Source organism: Osmerus eperlanus, chromosome 4 (genome assembly GCF_963692335.1).
Source record: "Osmerus eperlanus chromosome 4, fOsmEpe2.1, whole genome shotgun sequence".
Taxonomy (NCBI): Eukaryota; Metazoa; Chordata; class Actinopteri; order Osmeriformes; family Osmeridae; genus Osmerus; species Osmerus eperlanus.
The window spans coordinates 16,984,386-17,003,481 of record NC_085021.1 but is presented as its reverse complement, the minus strand read 5'-3'; the positions used below and the strand labels follow the sequence as shown (position 1 = coordinate 17,003,481).

Below are 19,096 nucleotides of genomic sequence, written 5' to 3'. Positions count from 1 at the left end.
GAACATTTAAGCAAATAACTTAAATTGTTCTTCTATACTCTTTGATTTAAGGGTAAGACTTTATATACAAATTATGGGTAAGACACACAGATACATCAGGCATACTTGAGCATTGTGTAATGCTACACATACAACTCATTTACATAAATTACACTGATTCAATGTTATGCCACCAGTCTGCACTGTTAAGCTGGCCATGTTGGTTGTAAAACCAAATTGCTTCTAAATAACTAAACTAAATGTATCTATTTCCTTTACTACGAACTCCAGTGCATAGTACCATCATGGCCAAGCGAGCAGACTTGGGTTTCTGTACACACAATACACACACATGATGCAAGAAACTCTGCAAGGGTAAAGAGTTGGTCCACAGTTCCATGGCCAGGACGGAATCCGCATTGTTCCTCTTATATCTTTTCATGTCTTATGGTGGAGGGTCCAAACAGAATCCTGGAGAGTTCGGGTCTAGTATTTGAATTTAATTGTGAACCACCAATTAGTCAGAGTTGTTTGGTGACATATCCATGAGGAGTGAAACTGAGGGTAAAATTGTTTTTGGTCAGTCCATATAATTCATGAATAACTAAATGTATCATGCATCATCTGGACAAAGTTAGCAATCACTTGTTTCCGGAACTGGCAGCATCAGTGATTCCTTTGATTCCTTAAATATTGAAAGAACGGTAAAATAGTCAGACTATAGCCTCCATTTACAAAAGTGTTGGTTAATGGGAAGAAATATATATTTACCTGTCTGTTTTCTGTAAATGAGGGATTCATTTTGGTTGTAACAAACACACACAAAAGAACAATTGTCAGTGCAACCCAGAAAAAAGCATACAACATACATTAGATGCTGCTTATTTTTCCATAGTGCAAGAGGTAGGCTAATGGTGATGTGAGCCTCACATAGCCTAGTTCAGTGGTTCCCAAACTTACAGGGGTACAGTCCCATACCCCTTCAGACATTCGATCTCCATCTACGTACCCCCTCGTTTTTTTTCTTCATGTTTGTAACCGCCACCCCGCCCCCTCCCCCCGCGCACATATACAGCCTATAACACTTGAAACTGTGAAATTGTCAGGGAGGGGGGGGGGGGGGGGCGGTCTGTGTTTCAATGTCCCAGGCTGTTTTTCGGTCTTAGGTTAACTATGGAGTCAGGTGGCTGAGCGGTTAGAGGATCAGGCTAGTAATCAGAAGGTCACTGGTCAACTTCGATTCCCGGCTGTGTCAAATGACGTTGTGTCCTTGGGCAAGGCACTTTACCCTACTTGCTTCGGGGGGAATGTCCCTGTACTTACTGTAAGTCGCTCTGGATAAGAGCGTCTGCTAAATGACTAAATGTAAGTGTAACTATGTGCATAAATCTCCCTGTTCATAACTTTCTAAACTATTTTTGAAAAAAAGATCCATAGTCATTTTATGAGTGACTTTTTAGCCTGATCTAGAAAAATACCATGCAGGTCAAGTTATCAACAACATTCTTACCTGTGTTCATTGTTTTTTTACGTTCACACTTCCAATAAACAAGAAAGGCCATGGTTCCAACAATGGCATTGCATGTAGCAATTCATTGTGACCCACCGTCATATTGCGACAACTTTACCGCATACAAAAACAAAGTGAAGCATTTTCTTTTAACCGTTGGGCTGTCTCAGACCCCCCACATTGTAAAGGTTAAAAGAAAATTATTATTTTTTGTTTTTGTATTGGGTAAAATTGGGTAAACACAACGATGGTTTGTGATGAACCTTAATAAGGGTTTCTTGGAGTATTGAGCTCTCTCGCCTCGTCTTCACCTGTGCACAGAACACTCTGGCACATCGCCATTCTCCTGAACAGTGCTAATATAACAAGCTAATATAAAGTACATCATACTGTAGTTAAACTAATATAAGGCCCTGCTCTCAACAGCCATGGGGTAAAAGAGGCTACATGAGTGTATTTTCAGTGTGTAAAACAGGCTTGTCTGTCTTAGGTTTACTATCTGCATAAATCTCCATTCATAACTTTCTAAACTATTTTTGAAAAGAAGATCCCAAGTCATTTTATGACAGGTGACTTTTTAGCCTGATCTAGAAAAATACCATGCAGGTCAAGTTATCAACAACATTCTTACCTGTGTTCATTGTTTTTTTACGTACACACTTCCAATAAACAAGAAAGGCCATGGTTCCAACAATGGGAATGCATGTAGCAATGACTATAAGAATGACTCCAACTCCAGACGTTGCTGTTTCACAAGCAGTATCAGACGAATGGTCACCAGGAATGACTTGGACCTTGTCCAATGATTCACACCTGCATAGAGTAATGAGTAATAACATTTAATTTTGGTCTGAGTTTCACATTTTGCAGGTGATACAATGTTAATAGCAGTACATGTGCATCTTACTTTGTGTGTGGTTGGCAGGATGTCAACGATCCATTGGAAAAAGTATCACCAGTGCAGTCTGAGCATTCAGTGTCTTTAGAGGATGTTGCTGCATAAACACAGTTGGAGAAACCTCATTTAGTATACACATGTAGATATTGGACTACAGTCAGAAAAGCTATAGAAAAATGTGTCATGATTATTCCTAGAGGTACATGGGACTATGAGGCAAACCTTGCTGACTGATGTATTGTCCAGGTTTACATCTGCTGTGTTCCTGGGCAAATGCACAACCTTGGTATGTTGGTAATTTGCAAAAGTATCCCTCAAGTGGTTGACACACAGCATCGGATATGGATGTGCAGCCTTGCTTTACCTTCAAACCTGAAACTGAGAAAACACATGACCACTACATCTGCCAAAGCTCATCTCAGCTACATGAGAACTGGTAGAGGCAGTTACCTGGATCACAGTTTGTACATGGAAAGCAGCTTGAGCGTTCATTGGGCTGGTTGAGAAAAGTAGAGCCAGTACAAGGAATGCAGGAAGTGCTTGTGAATTCAGTACAATCTTTATGAACTCTGTTTCCTGGGGGGCATAAGATCATGGTGTTACTTTTATATTATCATTCATCCTATAAGTCATATCATATAGAGAAGTGGTCCTCACCAGGTGCACACATGCGACAGCACTCTTTCCCTATCTGGTACTCTGCTCGTCCACATGCAGTTTCCATACAGAGTCCAATGTGTAAAGAGAGTACCAGGATCTACAAATATTGGAGAAGATAGGTGACTATACTATGTATATACATAGCACTGATGTTATAACTTGTATTGTTACATAAAGAACAGATATAAATTTAGTTGGGTGAATTCTGGTAATCTGGGACATTGGGTAATCAGTTCAGTTCAGTCACCTTTATTGTCATTCAATTTCACTTTACATTAAGAAAGAACGAAATTTAGTTTCAATAGGCTCAGGATAGTGCAGTGATGTGCTTACATAAATAAATGGGTATATACACTATGTATAAAAACCTATGTCTAAAATATATATTACATATTACAGCCAGTTATATATATTAAGCTATGTATAAAAATGCTATTAAAACGTATGTATAAAAATGCTAACTAATTATGTTATATTACAAAGTTCAGTGTAGCAGTCCTGTAAGGGTGTGTGAGGGGGGATGGAGGAATTATTATTTTAAGTTCAGCAGTCGTATGGCTTGTGGGATAAAGCTGTTGTAGAAAATGTCTGTTCTGCATCAAAACCTGCGGAACGTCTTTCCAGAGTTCAGCAGTGAGTGGAACAGTCCATGGTGCGGGTGGGAGATGTCCTTGTTGATGTTGTGAGCCCTGGTCAGACAGCACTTCTTTGCAATATCCTGTATTCTTCTTCGTAATGTGGGACACCTAAGCTCCAGTGTGTTTTTTTTTCCTACTATGACAATGTCTAGTCCACAGAATTTTTACTCAAGGGTTAGCATTGATGTTATGTGCAAAACTTGATTGGTATGGTGTCACAAATGTGCAGGGCAATTGTCAATCAGGAAGCTCCCATGAGAAAATGCATGAAAAGAAAGTGCCCAGATTACCATAATTCACCCTATATTTTTGTTGGATAAATAGTGAATATCATGGTAAGACTAAATGTATTGTGCACTGACTGAAAGTGTAAACCAGACCTTACCTTAAAATGAAAGTGTTGTTTCCAATGATTCGTTAACTTTGACATTTCATTTAAAAAGTAGGAGTTGGATGTAGCCTAGTTTGTTGTTGATGTTGTAGGTCTACAGCAAGCTTACTGCAATAAACAAGACCCAAAATATAGGCTTTTAACATTGCGAAGTAAGAAATATACTTCCCAATCTAACCAGGGCCGGATTAACAATTTTCTGTGCCCTGGGCAACAAGGCTCAAGGCTCCTTTTTTGTATAAGTACACAAATCTTTTTCTTCTACGGAGACACAAAACCTTTTTTTGCAAGTACACAAATCATTTCTAGTGTCCGGTGTGAAGTCTGAGAGGTGATAACTCACACCACACAGCCAATCACCACATAGCCAATCACCACACAGCCAGCCAATCACCACACAGCCAATCACCACACAGCCAATCACCACACAGCCAGCCAATCACCACACAGCCAATAACCACACAGCCAATCACCCCCCCCCAAAAAAAACATTTGTAAAAATTAATAAAAATCTCCAATCAAAGGGCCCCCTACTATTTTTTTTTTAGGGCCCCCAAAACCCTAGGGCCGGCTCTGGCTGTGGCCTAAGGACCCCTCGTACGGAGAGGCCAGGGTCAGAGCTAACACACACACACATTCACACACACCAAGCTGATTCATATTCAATAAAAGTACATTAAATTGCTTCACTTAAATAACTTAAGTAATATAATCACATGCAACAAACCACTACGAATTCTACATAACTGTAAATCAGGAAATCAGTTTCCTCGACTCGATTAAATCTTCTCGTGGATTATATGAGATGATTAAATCAGTCGTGTTTTTTAAAGGATACGACAGTTGACAGCCTCATCGTTGTATCAAAACGAATAAATTTGTAAATTTGAACGTAAATTCCAATAGAAGCAACGCAATCGCTACCAAGACGAACCTTTTGACACCGCCGTTGTGTATGTAGGCCAAATATTGACTGAGTTTTAAGGGGGCGAAAATAAACAATAAATAAATAAATATATATGTGAGAGAACAAAGGTTGTGCTCTCGCCGAAGGCTTGAGCACACCCAAAAAACACAACATTTGCAGAAACGCTGCATTTCAAGTTCACACCAAATCGTTCTCCAGACCACTAGGGGCAGTGCAAAGTGGAATTAGTTGGGTTCTCACCAGGGTCACGAGTTGACTGTAGCAAGATGGCTGCCATGTGCGGACGTTCGACTCCATTGTCCGGCAACGCAGACGAGACATCTACCTATCTATCTATGGCTCTGACATTCTGGTTCTGCTTCGGATGCCATCAAGCGGGATCTCTGGTCGTAGTCAGTCCTTCACTAACCAATCAGAATTCGTTAGCAGAATGCTAGCGTGTTATGGGCAACGACGACTTACCCTGTAAGAAATCGAATGGACATAAGTACTCGTTCATTCAACTTTAGACCTGTAATCCATGTTGAACATGCAAAAACTACAATCAAATCTGAGATGCATGGACGCCAAAAATACCCCGAAATGTTCTTGATCCACCCCTTTTATCGAGGATGCACCAAATACCAAATCTCACTCCAAGGTTTTTGGAAAAGTTGGCAGCCCTGAATTTAGACCTAGGCCTACCTGAAAGTGAAAGTGGTTTTCCATTTATTCAAAAACGTCGAAATCTCATAAAAAATGTCACATTAACTCCAAGTTTCTATCTATTAACACCTTAAACAGGGGGTCAGCGTAAAAGCGTCTGCTAAATGTAAATGTAATGTAAACATAAAACAGAAACAATAATGAAACTGTTTCGTACAACAAACGGCCTAATTTTGTATCGGGAAGTAGGACATATTTTCGTGTGTCTGTGTCATGATTGTCGACGTTAAAGGTCAACATGAAGACGAACAATCATTCAAAGCGTTGAACAACGAGATTGGTAATAACATGACACGTTACCGAGTCTGCAAACGCAACTTCAACGAGATGTTCGTCGTCTTTATTTTGTAGTTTTTTTTTCTTCGAGTCAGTAGTCTACTATGGAAGCGGGAGACGTTGCGCCTATTTTTACTCTATGGGAGGAGCTGGAAAAGTAGAAACTGGAATGCATTATATGATTATGAAACGTGCAAAGCTCAAACAAGAAAGGACTTGACAGGACAAAGACATTTAAATAATCAAGTTAGGTGAAATCTTTATCAAAGAAATAGAACAAAGTCACTGTGCTAATTTCAGTCTGGATTATACCGAATAGTTTAATTGTTAATTTAATTTAAGTTTCATATGTTTGAATGTCCACACATAACGTTTTCTCTGCATCATCATTCCTCCAAGGGCAACCAGGAGCAGTAATCAGCCATAATGACCTGGGGCAATATCGAACGTTTTGTTTTACTTCTCATTGTGTGTTCACATTAGACTTATATTAAGTTGACCACCTGCCGGCCTGCCTGTATTCACCAGGCAGCACATGGCGAGGCTTAGACGAGGGAGAGAGACAGGAATCTAACAGGGCTGATCTCACTTGGTTAAATACCCACCATGACTCACCACCATCAGGGAGGAGGAAAGGAGAAGGAGAGGAGGAGGGGAGGGAGAGGAAGGGAGGGAGGATGCTCAACACTCAGAGACGACATCATTTCCATCAGTTTTTCCATAAAGTCTGGATAATTCCGGTGACTTGATTTTGTCGTGTAGTGGCGGGATGTGTGTGGGTGTCTAGAGATCAATTAAAACAGAGTCTACAGTCGTACGTAGTCTGTTTTTCTAATTAGCCATGGCTTAAGGTATTTACACGACTATGAAAGCTGATCTGGAGAGTGGGAGGCAGAGGGATGAGATGTGTCGGGGGCAGGGGGGCCCAGGAGGGGGTCCAGGGTGTCAGGTAGGCCAGGTTCCTGGGACGTAACGTCACACGTCAATCAGACGAGCCGCTAGCTGGAGGGGGTCAGCGGTCTACTGGCGTGCGTTTGGCGTGGGGACAGGCCCGTGGCTGCAGGAGGGACACAAGGGGACAACGTATCTGCAGACACTCAGAACCGCTGCTTCTGGGTTCTGAAGAGGTCAGAATGCCGTCAGGAAGTACCTGCCACAGGAAGTACCTGCCACAGTAAGTACCTGCTAGTGTTACTGCTGACACAGCAGTACAATTACATTTTACTAAATTAGTGACAATTAAATCGCTTAAAATCGAGGAAATTCGATACAATGATCCCCAAGGAAATTTGAGCACTTAGAAGGATGTGTGTGTGACAGAGTCAGAGCGAGGTGATCGTGTTTGGTACATGTTCCTCACGAGAGCACCTCTCAGGCCAGGTCATGTCCAGGTCTGATCCATCTCCTGGCTTGTCCCCGTGCCCCAGTAGGATGGTCAGATGGACACGGCCGCCTGGCTGTGATTGACACATGGCGGAGCAGTGACGCACAGTTCACGAGCTTAAACAGCACTATTTATTCTGTTCCTACAGTAGCCAATTGTGTTCTGATGACAGTCACAGGTCTATGATGCAGTATTGCCTGATTGAATAACGGACACCTGTTGGCTTTTTTTTCTCTTTTGTACTGTATATTCTGTTCTCTGACTTTCATATCCCAAAGAGAGTGGGCTAGTTTGGCTGTGTGTCTGAACTGGTCATTTTTTAAGCTGAGGTGTGTGTTAAACTCTCTATCCAGTCAGCTGGTTTTCTAATAGTTTATACTTATAAACCCAGTAGTTTTATCACACACACACAAGAATGTGCTAAACATTCTTTCACACAACTCTTTGTATGACATGACTTGTAAGGTGAATGATTACATATCAATACATTACAAGTACAATAACATAATTACCATGTCTTCCCCAGGATACCGGACCATGAATATTGCACTAAATACAGAAACACTTATTGCATTCCTTGTACTGGCTCTACATTCCTTGACCAGCCTAATGATCGCTCAACTTGCTTTCCATGTATAAACTGTGATCCAACTGCCTTTACCAGTTGTCATGTAGTTGAGATGAGCTCTTGCAGATGATGATAGTCATGTTTTCTCACAGTTTCAGGTTTGAATGTAAAGCAGAGCAGAGTCTACATCAGATGCTGTGTGAAGCACTTGAAGGACATTTCCTCAAATTACCAACTGTTGTAGAAAACAGACGTCCATAGAAGGTAGTAGAAAAAAGTAGTCGAATGCAAAATATCTTTCAACAGCAGCTCGATGGTTTATTTCGGCAAGGCAGATGTGCATTCACAAACACATACAGGAAAAGACCACTCCTGATGCCCCAACACTCATGTTTTATAGGCTAAATGAGAATAATCCCCCGCCCTGTATAATATAATGACGGCACCATTCTCTGAAAGTTCTAGCTTTTCCCTTAACCTTACTTCCTCTCACTCCACCTTGCGTGCTTTGTTTTGGCTGGTAAGGTTGTTGATGAACTTCTCCACAGCTGAAACCCCATCTTTTACTTACTCCCCCTCCAATGTCCCAGGCCAATGTCCTTGGAGTTCATCATAACAGGACTTTCCTTCCCTCTCTATCACTCCTAATTCGGGCCTTGATCAGCAACAACCTATCACTATTGGAATGACTGTAGTCCCTTAAGACAATTTCCTTTCTCATACTTAGTTTTGCCAAACCACTTCCCTCACCATACTTTCTCACATTCTGGGGAAAACCAGTTTGGAGTGGAGTTTATCAACTGCGCAGGGTTTCTTAACTACGCAGTTAGAAGTCAGCCATTTTAGGCCCCAGAACCTGACCTGGTGTAACCTTTCCTGGTTTGCCTTGCTGTCCCATAATCAATTTCCCACAACACAACCAACCAAGGTTGTACATTTGCTAAGGAACACAGCAGATGTAAACCGGGACAATACATCCGTCAGGAAGGTTTGCCTTATAGTCCCCTGTACCGCTATGTGAATTAATTAATTAATATGAACTTGAATGAATGTGTATACAAAATTAAGTGTCTTGACTTTTGTTACTGCAGGAACGTCATCCACAGACACTAAATGCTCAGACTGCCCTGGTGATACTTTTTCCAATGGATCAGTGACAGCCTGCCAACCATTCACAGATATACTGTACGTACTCCTATATAGTATTTTACCTACAAAATGTCAAGGTATGTTACCTACCTTCCTGGATCATTCTGATGGCAAAAAGTCCCATCCCCTTTTTGATTTGTATTGTTAATACTAATTTTTGCAGATGCGAATCATTGGGCAAGTTACAACTCAGTCCAGTTAACACTTCTTCTGATACTTGTGTACCAACTAATTCTGTGGAACTTGGAGGCAATGTTGCAGGCATTGTTGCAGTCATTGTTGCCGTATTGTTTGCAGTCATTGCACTTGTCTTTCTTGTTAAGTACAAAATAAATGACGTAGGAACACAGGTAAGACATTTTGATAACTAGTCACTCTCATAAAAGTATAAATAAAGAAGACATGCCTGTATACACAAGGTGAAAACACTACACTGACAAGTCTTTTTCAAAGTGTTTACACCATTGTGGAAACTTTACTGTAGGAGTTGGACATTTATGTTGAATTAAATCATTAAGATTGTCAATTCTAACGTACATTTATTTCCCTTAGATTCACCATGCAGAGATATTTCAACAAACACCTGTCTAATTTATAGGTAACAAGTTTGGTCTATAGAGTAGACCCATACTCTCCAGGAATCTGGTTGGAACGTCCAACATACTTAATCAAGAATGAGGGTACAGTTTAATGTTGTGAAAACAATTCCAGTTGAAGCAATTACTTTCAGGGGGCACTTGGACTTCTGTTCGATATTGCCCCAGGTCATTATGGCTGATTACTGCTCCTGGTTGCCCTTGGAGGAATGATGATGCAGAGAAAACGTTATGTGTGGACATTCAAACATATGAAACTTAAATTAAATTAACAATTAAACTATTCGGTATAATCCAGACTTAAATTAGCACAGTGACTTTGTTCTATTTCTTTGATAAAGATTTCACCTAACTTGATTATTTAAATGTCTTTGTCCTGTCAAGTCCTTTCTTGTTTGAGCTTTGCACGTTTCATAATCATATAATGCATTCCAGTTTCTACTTTTCCAGCTCCTCCCATAGAGTAAAAATAGGCGCAACGTCTCCCGCTTCCATAGTAGACTACTGACTCGAAGAAAAAAAAACTACAAAATAAAGACGACGAACATCTCGTTGAAGTTGCGTTTGCAGACTCGGTAACGTGTCATGTTATTACCAATCTCGTTGTTCAACGCTTTGAATGATTGTTCGTCTTCATGTTGACCTTTAACGTCGACAATCATGACACAGACACACGAAAATATGTCCTACTTCCCGATACAAAATTAGGCCGTTTGTTGTACGAAACAGTTTCATTATTGTTTCTGTTTTATGTTTACATTACATTTACATTTAGCAGACGCTTTTACGCTGACCCCCTGTTTAAGGTGTTAATAGATAGAAACTTGGAGTTAATGTGACATTTTTTATGAGATTTCGACGTTTTTGAATAAATGGAAAACCACTTTCACTTTCAGGTAGGCCTAGGTCTAAATTCAGGGCTGCCAACTTTTCCAAAAACCTTGGAGTGAGATTTGGTATTTGGTGCATCCTCGATAAAAGGGGTGGATCAAGAACATTTCGGGGTATTTTTGGCGTCCATGCATCTCAGATTTGATTGTAGTTTTTGCATGTTCAACATGGATTACAGGTCTAAAGTTGAATGAACGAGTACTTATGTCCATTCGATTTCTTACAGGGTAAGTCGTCGTTGCCCATAACACGCTAGCATTCTGCTAACGAATTCTGATTGGTTAGTGAAGGACTGACTACGACCAGAGATCCCGCTTGATGGCATCCGAAGCAGAACCAGAATGTCAGAGCCATAGATAGATAGGTAGATGTCTCGTCTGCGTTGCCGGACAATGGAGTCGAACGTCCGCACATGGCAGCCATCTTGCTACAGTCAACTCGTGACCCTGGTGAGAACCCAACTAATTCCACTTTGCACTGCCCCTAGTGGTCTGGAGAACGATTTGGTGTGAACTTGAAATGCAGCGTTTCTGCAAATGTTGTGTTTTTTGGGTGTGCTCAAGCCTTCGGCGAGAGCACAACCTTTGTTCTCTCACATATATATTTATTTATTTATTGTTTATTTTCGCCCCCTTAAAACTCAGTCAATATTTGGCCTACATACACAACGGCGGTGTCAAAAGGTTCGTCTTGGTAGCGATTGCGTTGCTTCTATTGGAATTTACGTTCCGTTGCATGGTTTGGGCTTAAGTTAAGTTTTTGTGGCGAAAAGTGAAGCTAACGGTGGCTAATTTGCTAGCCACAGTCACTGACGTTACTAACGTGACTACGTCACTAACGTCACGAAAACACGCGTGACTACCTGTAGCAGAACATTCGTTTCGCATCTGTTAACTTGGGGGATAGCTAGGCTAACTATAGCTTTACTGCAAGGAAGCTGCAGGAACGCCACAAGCAAAGAGGCCAGGGTGATAACTATTTACTCATTTTACTTTGTGATATGACACACAATTGTGATGTGTAATGTACAATATTAGCTGATATTATTAAGGAAGTAAGCCCACATCTACTTTCGGAAACGGTAGTCTACTATTTCACTGAAATATTAGCATCATGACATTAGCCTCTGTTGCCCGGGCAACACATACTACAGTGGTCTATGATGTATCTGTTTTCAATCGTTAAAATAAACATTCCTCACATATACATTTTCGTTGTAGGATTTATTATGACATTAGATTACAAGTAAACGATTTGTGGGTGAAATTATCATTACCTGTGGTTTCAATCCAGTGTATCACTGCAACGCTGTAGCCTACGCGAGACATACGACAAAAACATCTAACATACACAGCTGTTTAGGAAGTCAGACGGCGACAGAACATGTTCGGCACTCCCCTTACTTAACCCTTGTGTTATCTTCGGGTCGTTCTGACCCATCAGTCATTGTGACCCACCGTCGTATTGCGACAACTTTACCGCATACAAAAACAAAGTGAAGCATTTTCTTTTAACCGTTGGGCTGTCTCAGACCCCCCACATTGCGAAGGTTAAAATAAAATTATTTTTATTTGTTTTTGTATTGGGTAAAATTGGGTAAACACAACGATGGTTCGTTATGAACCTTTGGGTCATGTGACCCGAAGGCAGCACGAGGGTTAAATCAAAAGTCTATCTAACTACTAACCTGAACTTCATTGCCACAGCCTAAACTTTGTCAATCTGTTCATGAAAATAATTAATTTCAGCCTAAACCGTACAACGGAACGTTTAATCGAATTCAACCAACGCAATCGCTACCAAGACGAACACAGCAGTAGTCTAGTACTGTACCGTAGTAGTAGAATTTACCGGGGCAGCTTCTCCACACAGGGCTATATCGCATTTTGCGTTGTTACCTTACAATGATCGCTACCAGTGAGCTTTTTATGAATGAGCGATTTTCCACTAAATAAATGTCAAGCTTATTTACGTTTTGGGGGGCATATTTTCAGTTAGCAGATGGTACTGTTTGAATCGCGATTCCATCTTCTACTGCCGGGTAACGTTGTAGAATAATCTTCAAAGGGGGTTCTTTATTAATGAATGAATGCAATGAGTAGGCTAAATGCATGAAAATATCACGAGAAGGGAAAAACTTAAAGGACGTTTAAGTCAGAGATTAGGTCAATTTGTACACCGGTCTGCCAAATTTATTCGTTTTGATACAACGATGAGGCTGCCTCTTGCAAGGGAAATGAGAAGTCATCCATTTCATTCTACACTTCACTCGTATTTTCAGTTGTAAATGAGCAGCAAAAATGCTTTTAAATCTATGTAATCTTTATAAATAATAAGTATGCATTTTTATATAAAATACAGAAATATCAGTTGTAAAAATGTCATTAAAAAACGGACCCCTGTCCAACCGACGCAAGCAAGCACACCCTACAATTTCCCCAGAAATTGCACCCTCTCTGCGGTGTTCTCGGCTCTGGTTTGCACTTTCAGTCAGTGCACAATACATTTAGTTTTACCCGTATTTTAACTATTTATCCAACAAAAAATATAGGCCTACTAAACTTATTTCTGTTTCCATCTAGTTCTTTATGTAACAATACAAGTTATAACATCAGTGCTATGTATATACATAATAGTGATCTGTCTTCTCCAATATTTACAGATCCTGTTACTCTCTCTGTACATTGGACTCTGTATAGCATGTGGTCGAGCAGAGTACCAGATAGGGAAAGAGTGCTGTCCCATGTGTGCACCAGGTGAGGACCACTTCTCTATATGATATGACTTATAGGATGAATGATTATATAAAAGTAACACCATGATCTTATGCTCCCCAGGAAACAGAGTTCATAAACATTGTACTGAATTCACAAGCACTTCCTGCATTCCTTGTACTGGCTCAACTTTTCTCGACCAGCCCAATGGACACACAACCTGCTTTCCATGTACAAACTGTGATCCAGGTAACTGCCTTTACCAGTTCTCATGTTGCTGAGATGAGCTCTTGCAGATGATAATAGTCGTGTTTTGTCACAGTTTCAGGTTTGAAGGTAAAGCAAGGTTGCACATCCATATCCGATGCTGTGTGTCAACCACTTGAGGGATACTTTTGCAAATTACCAACATACCAAGGTTGTGCATTTGCCCAGGAACACAGCAGATGTAAACCTGGACAATACATCAGTCAGCAAGGTTTGCCTCATAGTCCACTGTACCTCTATGGGAATAATCATGACACATTTTTCTATAGCTCGTCTATCTTTTCTCACTGTAGTCCAATATATACATGTGTACTAAATGAGGTTTCTCCATCTGTGTTTATGCAGCAACATCCTCTAAAGACACTGAATGCTCAGACTGCACTGGTGATACATTTTCCAATGGATCGTTGACATCCTGCCAACCACACACAAAGTAAGATGCACATGTACTGCCATTAACATTGTATCACCAGACCAAAACTAAATGTTATTACTCATTACTCTATGCAGGTGTGAATCATTGGACAAGGTCCAAGGCAGTCCTGGTAACCATTCGTCGGATACTACTTGTGAAACAGCAACGTCTGGAGTTGGAGTCATTCTTATAGTCATTGCTACATGCATTCCCATTGTTGGAACCATGGCCTTTCTTGTTTATTGGAAGTGTGTACGTAAAAAAACAATGAACACAGGTAAGAATGTTGTTGATAACTTGACCTGCATGGTATTTTTCTAGATCAGGCTAAAAAGTCACCTGTCATAAAATGACTTGGGATCTTCTTTTCAAAAATAGTTTAGAAAGTTATGAATGGAGATTTATGCAGATAGTAAACTTAAGACAGACAAGCCTGTTTTACACACTGAAAATACACTCATGTAGCCTCTTTTACCCCATGGCTGTTGAGAGCAGGGCCTTATATTAGTTTAACTACAGTATGATGTACTTTATATTAGCTTGTTATATTAGCACTGTTCAGGAGAATGGCGATGTGCCAGAGTGTTCTGTGCACAGGTGAAGACGAGGCGAGAGAGCTCAATACTCCAAGAAACCCTTATTAAGGTTCATCACAAACCATCGTTGTGTTTACCCAATTTTACCCAATACAAAAACAAAAAATAATAATTTTCTTTTAACCTTTACAATGTGGGGGGTCTGAGACAGCCCAACGGTTAAAAGAAAATGCTTCACTTTGTTTTTGTATGCGGTAAAGTTGTCGCAATATGACGCTGGGTCACAATGACTGATGGGTCAGAATGTCCCGAAGATAACACAAGGGTTAAACAATAGGTTTGGAGGTGATTTAATAAAACCAAATTGTCCCAGCTGCAGAGGAGGAGAATGGCTTGCAGTACAGTACACTTTTGCCAAAGTTTAAATTACATAAACCAGTCTCACACTTATAGCTTAAACATTCGATCAATAATCCATTAAACTTGTGAACCACAAGACAGTTTCAATAAAAGATGTGTTATGTTTTTAAACCTTCTTTCACAAGCTATGAACTAAAGGTCTCCCTTCACTCCCATCTCTCCCCTCGACCCCCCCCCCCCACTCCTGATTGAGCAGCCAGTACAACAGGTAAATACACTTTTTTTTCAAGTATAATATCTTAAGACGTATTTCCAAGGATATTTCAACACATTTCAACAGTATTGCAATATAGTACAACTATACCAAAATAACTATTAAACCAAACCCTTTTTTCAACTGGGTTATATACTGACAATTGTTCTTTGTGTGTGTGTGTTACAACCTAAATGAACCCCTCATTTACAGAGGTGAGACAGGTAAATATATATATTTCTTCACATTAACTAACACTTTTGTAAATGGAGGCTATAGTCTGACTATAGTCTGACTATTTTGCTGTTCTTTCAATATTTAAGGAATCAACTGACACATCACTGCTGCCAGTTCAGGAAACAAGTGAGACCTAACTTTGTCTTGATGTTGCACAGGATACATTTCGTTATTCATGATTTATAAGGATTGACCAAAAACAATTTTCCCCTCAGTTTCATGAAACAACTCAAATACTAGACCCGAACTCTCCAGGATTCTGTTTGGACCCTCCACCATATGACATGAACAGATTCAAGAGGAACAATGTGGATTCCATCCTGGCCATGAACAGTGGATCAACTCTTTACCCTTGCAGAGTTGCTTAGGAGTTTCACCATCCAGTAATTAGTTTCCTCTGTAGGGTGCCTGTGCTCCGCCTAAGATTTTGTTTTGTAGCAGCATTTTAATCAGAGTAAAATTTTACACAGACGTGAACGCTACTAATAGTGTGCGATGCAGTCTCAAAATATTGATCAAAATACAACTTTCAAACACATGATGCAATATATCTGATATGCTGGCTAGATGTAGCATGACTTGATATACTGTATAATGGTTCTGTATGGAAGCAAATCAGTGATATAATGTTTTGAATTTGAAAAGGCATTGAATACTTAATATTGAAATTTAAACAACACCGATCACGTTGACTGTGATGAGGAGGATGAGGAGGCAGACAGGAAACGACAAGGGGGTGGTGCAGTGAGGGGCCCACCACCCCAATCGTTGGCCCTGTTGTGTGGGCCAGACTAGGGGATTACCTGGACTGTTGGCATGATGGCCAACCCTGCTGAGCTCTGGTAGACACAGGGTCTACCGTCTCACTGGTGCGTCCTGGCATGGCGTCCTGGCATCCTGGGTGCTCTCCAGGGTGACTGGGAAAAGTCAGACACAAAGCTGGTGACGGTGACAGGGGAGATGGCCGCTACAAGGGGGAAGAAGCAGCTGCGGATCCAGGCTGGGAACCAGGAAGTGGAACACGAGTTCTGGCTCGCCAACATCCAGGACTCGTGCATTATCGGCCTGGACCTGCTGTCCCAGTGGGGCGCCCGTGTTGATGTCCCGGGAGCAGCCATCACTCTTGGTGCGGAGACTGTGGCGCTCCAGGCCGGACAGGACAAGAACACTAAGGCCAGAGACCGGCAAGCCAGCCGCCAAACAGCCTCTTACCCACTCCCTCGTATAGATGACGCCCTCGACCACATTGCAGGCTCCAGCTGGTTCAGTTCCCTCGATCTGCGTAGTGGCTACTGGCAAGTGGAGTTAGCCCCCGACGCAAGACTGAAGAGGTAGCTACCGACCCCGCCAAGGTGACCGCTGTCTGGAATACATTTACAATACATTTAGTTTAGTTATTTAGAATCTATTTGGTTTTACAACCAATATGGCCAAGTTAACAGTGCAGACTGCTGGCATAACATTTAATAAGTGTAACATATGTAAATAAGTACAGTTATGTATAGAATTACACTAAATGCTCAAGTATGCTTGATGTGTGTCTTACCCATAATCTGTATATAAAGTCTTACCCCTAAATGTTCTGTTTGCAATGTACCAGCCATTTTATTTCCTGTTTTGGCTCTACCTCTTCCTTTTCGGCATGTGCCTGTATGGGAAAGGAACAATTACTTCAGGAGGCTTGGACAAACTCTGTTCCTCTCTCCCACTAACTGAACAAACCAGGAATTCTGATCTCTGGAGGATTTCTCAAGTTATTAAAGCCCTTGTTGTAGGCTTCAGATACTTTTGGAATCTTCAGAAGAATACATGAAAGTACATTTCAATATGAAGACAGAATTAACAACACACTTTTAAAGCGAATCACTCTCTGCTGGACAGAGGTGAACAGAAATGTGTCCCACAGAGCTCAGTGCACTTCAACTTAAGAAGAAATGACTAAATGTAATGTATCGTTTCCCTATTCTTATTTGGCGCCTACACCCCTAGGCTACTGTGTATTGAAGAGGTTTGTCCTTAACCACTGATCAGTTAACAATAATTAAATATAATGATTATTTTATTACTTTTATACTGTTTGGAATACTCTGAATATAATAAACAATGTTTGATCTATACCCTGCTATATCAAGCTAATGATAACCCTTGATCATGTCCAGGAGAGAAATATAGAGAATCTATGAATTATTTTGCTTGTATCCTTGATAAACTGACATTTTGCTGTTTGCTTATACCTGCATAGCCATAAGTTAGTTATTTGTGAGGTGTGACTAGGAAATGTCTGTGACACTAGTGTAGGTCAAAGGTCACAATATTACCAAAGTGTATAATGCCATGCAACTTTGAACGAGGAAAATAGAAGGAGCGTCAAGGCCATTTCTAGGAGCCCTATCTAAAGGCCTAAACAAAAGCTATCTAGACTAGCATGCAGCGTCTTCTTTCTGTGCTTGCAAAGCTATGTTGATTGGTAATCCCCCTGACGTTTCTTGTGAGAGTAAAACCCCCCATATTGTGATACTATTTAACTGCCCTGATGTATTCTTGGTCCAGTCCTCTAAGATGCTCAACTTGAGACAAACAACTGCACCTTATAGATCTATAATAAATACAGTGATTTTGTCTTGAACTGGTACTTGGTGATTCACTTCATTGACTTGGTACTTTCACAGCAATTGGGTACTATCTAATATGTCTTCAGTATTAACCCTGTAAGTTTGTCTGCAGTTGTAATTCAATGGTATAGAATCATGTGTTAAAGCTTAATATTATGAGCAATATCAATAGGCTAGTGACAAATACACTTTTGTATCATGTTCTAACAGTCTGCTGGTTTCTGTTAGTGTAGCGTCCACACAAAAAATGGAAACCACTGATGGTCTGAAGATGTTTAATTTGCTGTCTTGCACTTCTACACCAGTGCTAAACAGAGAAGTGTAGTCAGAAGGCAAAATTATAAATTAAAACTCCCATTAGCAAGGCTACATTCATTAGTAACTCATTAGCACCACCAAGTTAGCAAACACATCAAATAAACTCAATACAATTACATTACACTGTTGGCACATGTTTGGAAATAACCAAATACAAGCAATATAAAAAATGTAATGAATGCAAACTTTACAAGCATGAAACACACTGTATTGTGGTCACCTACGTAGTCTTAGACTATTCTAGGTTGTGGTTCAGTGAAAGCACGGCTTCTTCAGTAGGCTATAATTGTTAAATCCTACTTGAGAAAGGATACAGTTCACAGCTGTATGAGTCAATAGGAAATTACCATTACCTGAATGACTTGTAGTGATCGGGAGGTTGTGCCTGTTCTGATGATGGCATAAACCATGTTAAATTTCATGATTGGCCAGACTCACACACTACAACTTTGACGCGTGTTTTGTAATTATTCTGACACCTTCATTTTCGCCAACGCTCAAATCCGGACCAAACAGTTTAATTGAATTAAAAATGTGTTGAAGAAAGGGTTTTAGTCCGCATCTTCACTAACGGAAAGACTAAGTTTAATTATAAATAAAGTAAAGTAAGCAAACAGCGCTTGATCGGCCATGACTGACGTCAACGCAGCAAACCACGAGAAGCTGGAATGTCCGACTTTACAGAGCCGTTTTCAACTCCTCCCCGACTGCAAGCGGCTACTCTCGCCGGTCGTCTCATGCAGCCGCAGACCATGTCGAACACACCTAATGTCTCTGATATAGCCATTTTAAGTTAAAACGATAGCTGGCG

At 40.6% G+C, this 19,096-nt stretch overlaps 2 protein-coding genes across 12 annotated transcripts; one reads left to right on the top strand and one right to left on the bottom strand.

Moving 5' to 3' along the window:
- Positions 1 to 353: 353 nt before the first annotated feature.
- LOC134019135 (tumor necrosis factor receptor superfamily member 14-like) lies at positions 354 to 6,120 on the bottom strand. 7 transcript variants are annotated; one of them, XM_062459706.1, is made up of 11 exons: positions 6,010 to 6,115; positions 5,581 to 5,688; positions 5,245 to 5,467; positions 4,071 to 4,184; positions 3,045 to 3,144; positions 2,838 to 2,963; positions 2,610 to 2,765; positions 2,397 to 2,484; positions 2,121 to 2,302; positions 751 to 761; positions 354 to 664 (listed from the first exon to the last, which is right to left on the bottom strand). In XM_062459706.1, exons 4-11 carry the CDS (start codon positions 4,113 to 4,115, stop codon positions 614 to 616), a joined length of 759 nt encoding a protein of 252 aa, XP_062315690.1. In that variant the 5' UTR covers positions 4,116 to 4,184; positions 5,245 to 5,467; positions 5,581 to 5,688; positions 6,010 to 6,115; the 3' UTR covers positions 354 to 613. The 7 variants fall into 7 exon arrangements, with proteins under 7 accessions (XP_062315690.1, XP_062315689.1, XP_062315684.1 ...); XM_062459705.1 differs by lacking the exon at positions 751 to 761 and having other exon boundaries at positions 2,110 to 2,302; XM_062459700.1 differs by having other exon boundaries at positions 354 to 761.
- A 4,026-nt stretch (positions 6,121 to 10,146) lies between these two features.
- Positions 10,147 to 15,225, top strand: LOC134019134 (tumor necrosis factor receptor superfamily member 14-like). Of its 5 annotated transcripts, none has more exons than XM_062459694.1 (9): positions 10,152 to 10,257; positions 10,579 to 10,686; positions 10,800 to 11,022; positions 13,236 to 13,329; positions 13,411 to 13,536; positions 13,610 to 13,765; positions 13,900 to 13,987; positions 14,065 to 14,246; positions 15,122 to 15,225. In XM_062459694.1, exons 3-9 carry the CDS (start codon positions 10,942 to 10,944, stop codon positions 15,166 to 15,168), a joined length of 774 nt encoding a protein of 257 aa, XP_062315678.1. In that variant the 5' UTR covers positions 10,152 to 10,257; positions 10,579 to 10,686; positions 10,800 to 10,941; the 3' UTR covers positions 15,169 to 15,225. The 5 variants fall into 5 exon arrangements, with proteins under 5 accessions (XP_062315680.1, XP_062315678.1, XP_062315679.1 ...); XM_062459695.1 differs by having other exon boundaries at positions 10,240 to 10,257; positions 10,583 to 10,686; XM_062459696.1 differs by lacking the exon at positions 10,579 to 10,686 and having other exon boundaries at positions 10,147 to 10,257.
- The last annotated feature ends 3,871 nt before the right edge of the window (positions 15,226 to 19,096 follow it).

Bases quoted from the DNA above. Each gene is read 5' to 3' on its own strand.
- LOC134019135 (XM_062459703.1), bottom strand. From the start codon at position 4,115: ATGTCAAAGTTAACGAATCATTGGAAACAACACTTTCATTTTAAG. The intron at 3,145-4,070 runs GTAAGGTCTGGT...CAATATTTGTAG, and splicing joins AACAACACTTTCATTTTAAG to ATCCTGGTACTCTCTTTACA. The intron at 2,766-2,837 runs GTAACTGCCTCT...GTGTTTTCTCAG, and splicing joins ATGTACAAACTGTGATCCAG to TTTCAGGTTTGAAGGTAAAG.
- LOC134019134 (XM_062459696.1), top strand. From the start codon at position 10,942: ATGTCTCGTCTGCGTTGCCGGACAATGGAGTCGAACGTCCGCACATGG. The intron at 13,988-14,064 runs GTAAGATGCACA...TACTCTATGCAG, and splicing joins TCCTGCCAACCACACACAAA to GTGTGAATCATTGGACAAGG. The intron at 14,247-15,121 runs GTAAGAATGTTG...CTGATTGAGCAG, and splicing joins TAAAAAAACAATGAACACAG to CCAGTACAACAGGTAAATAC.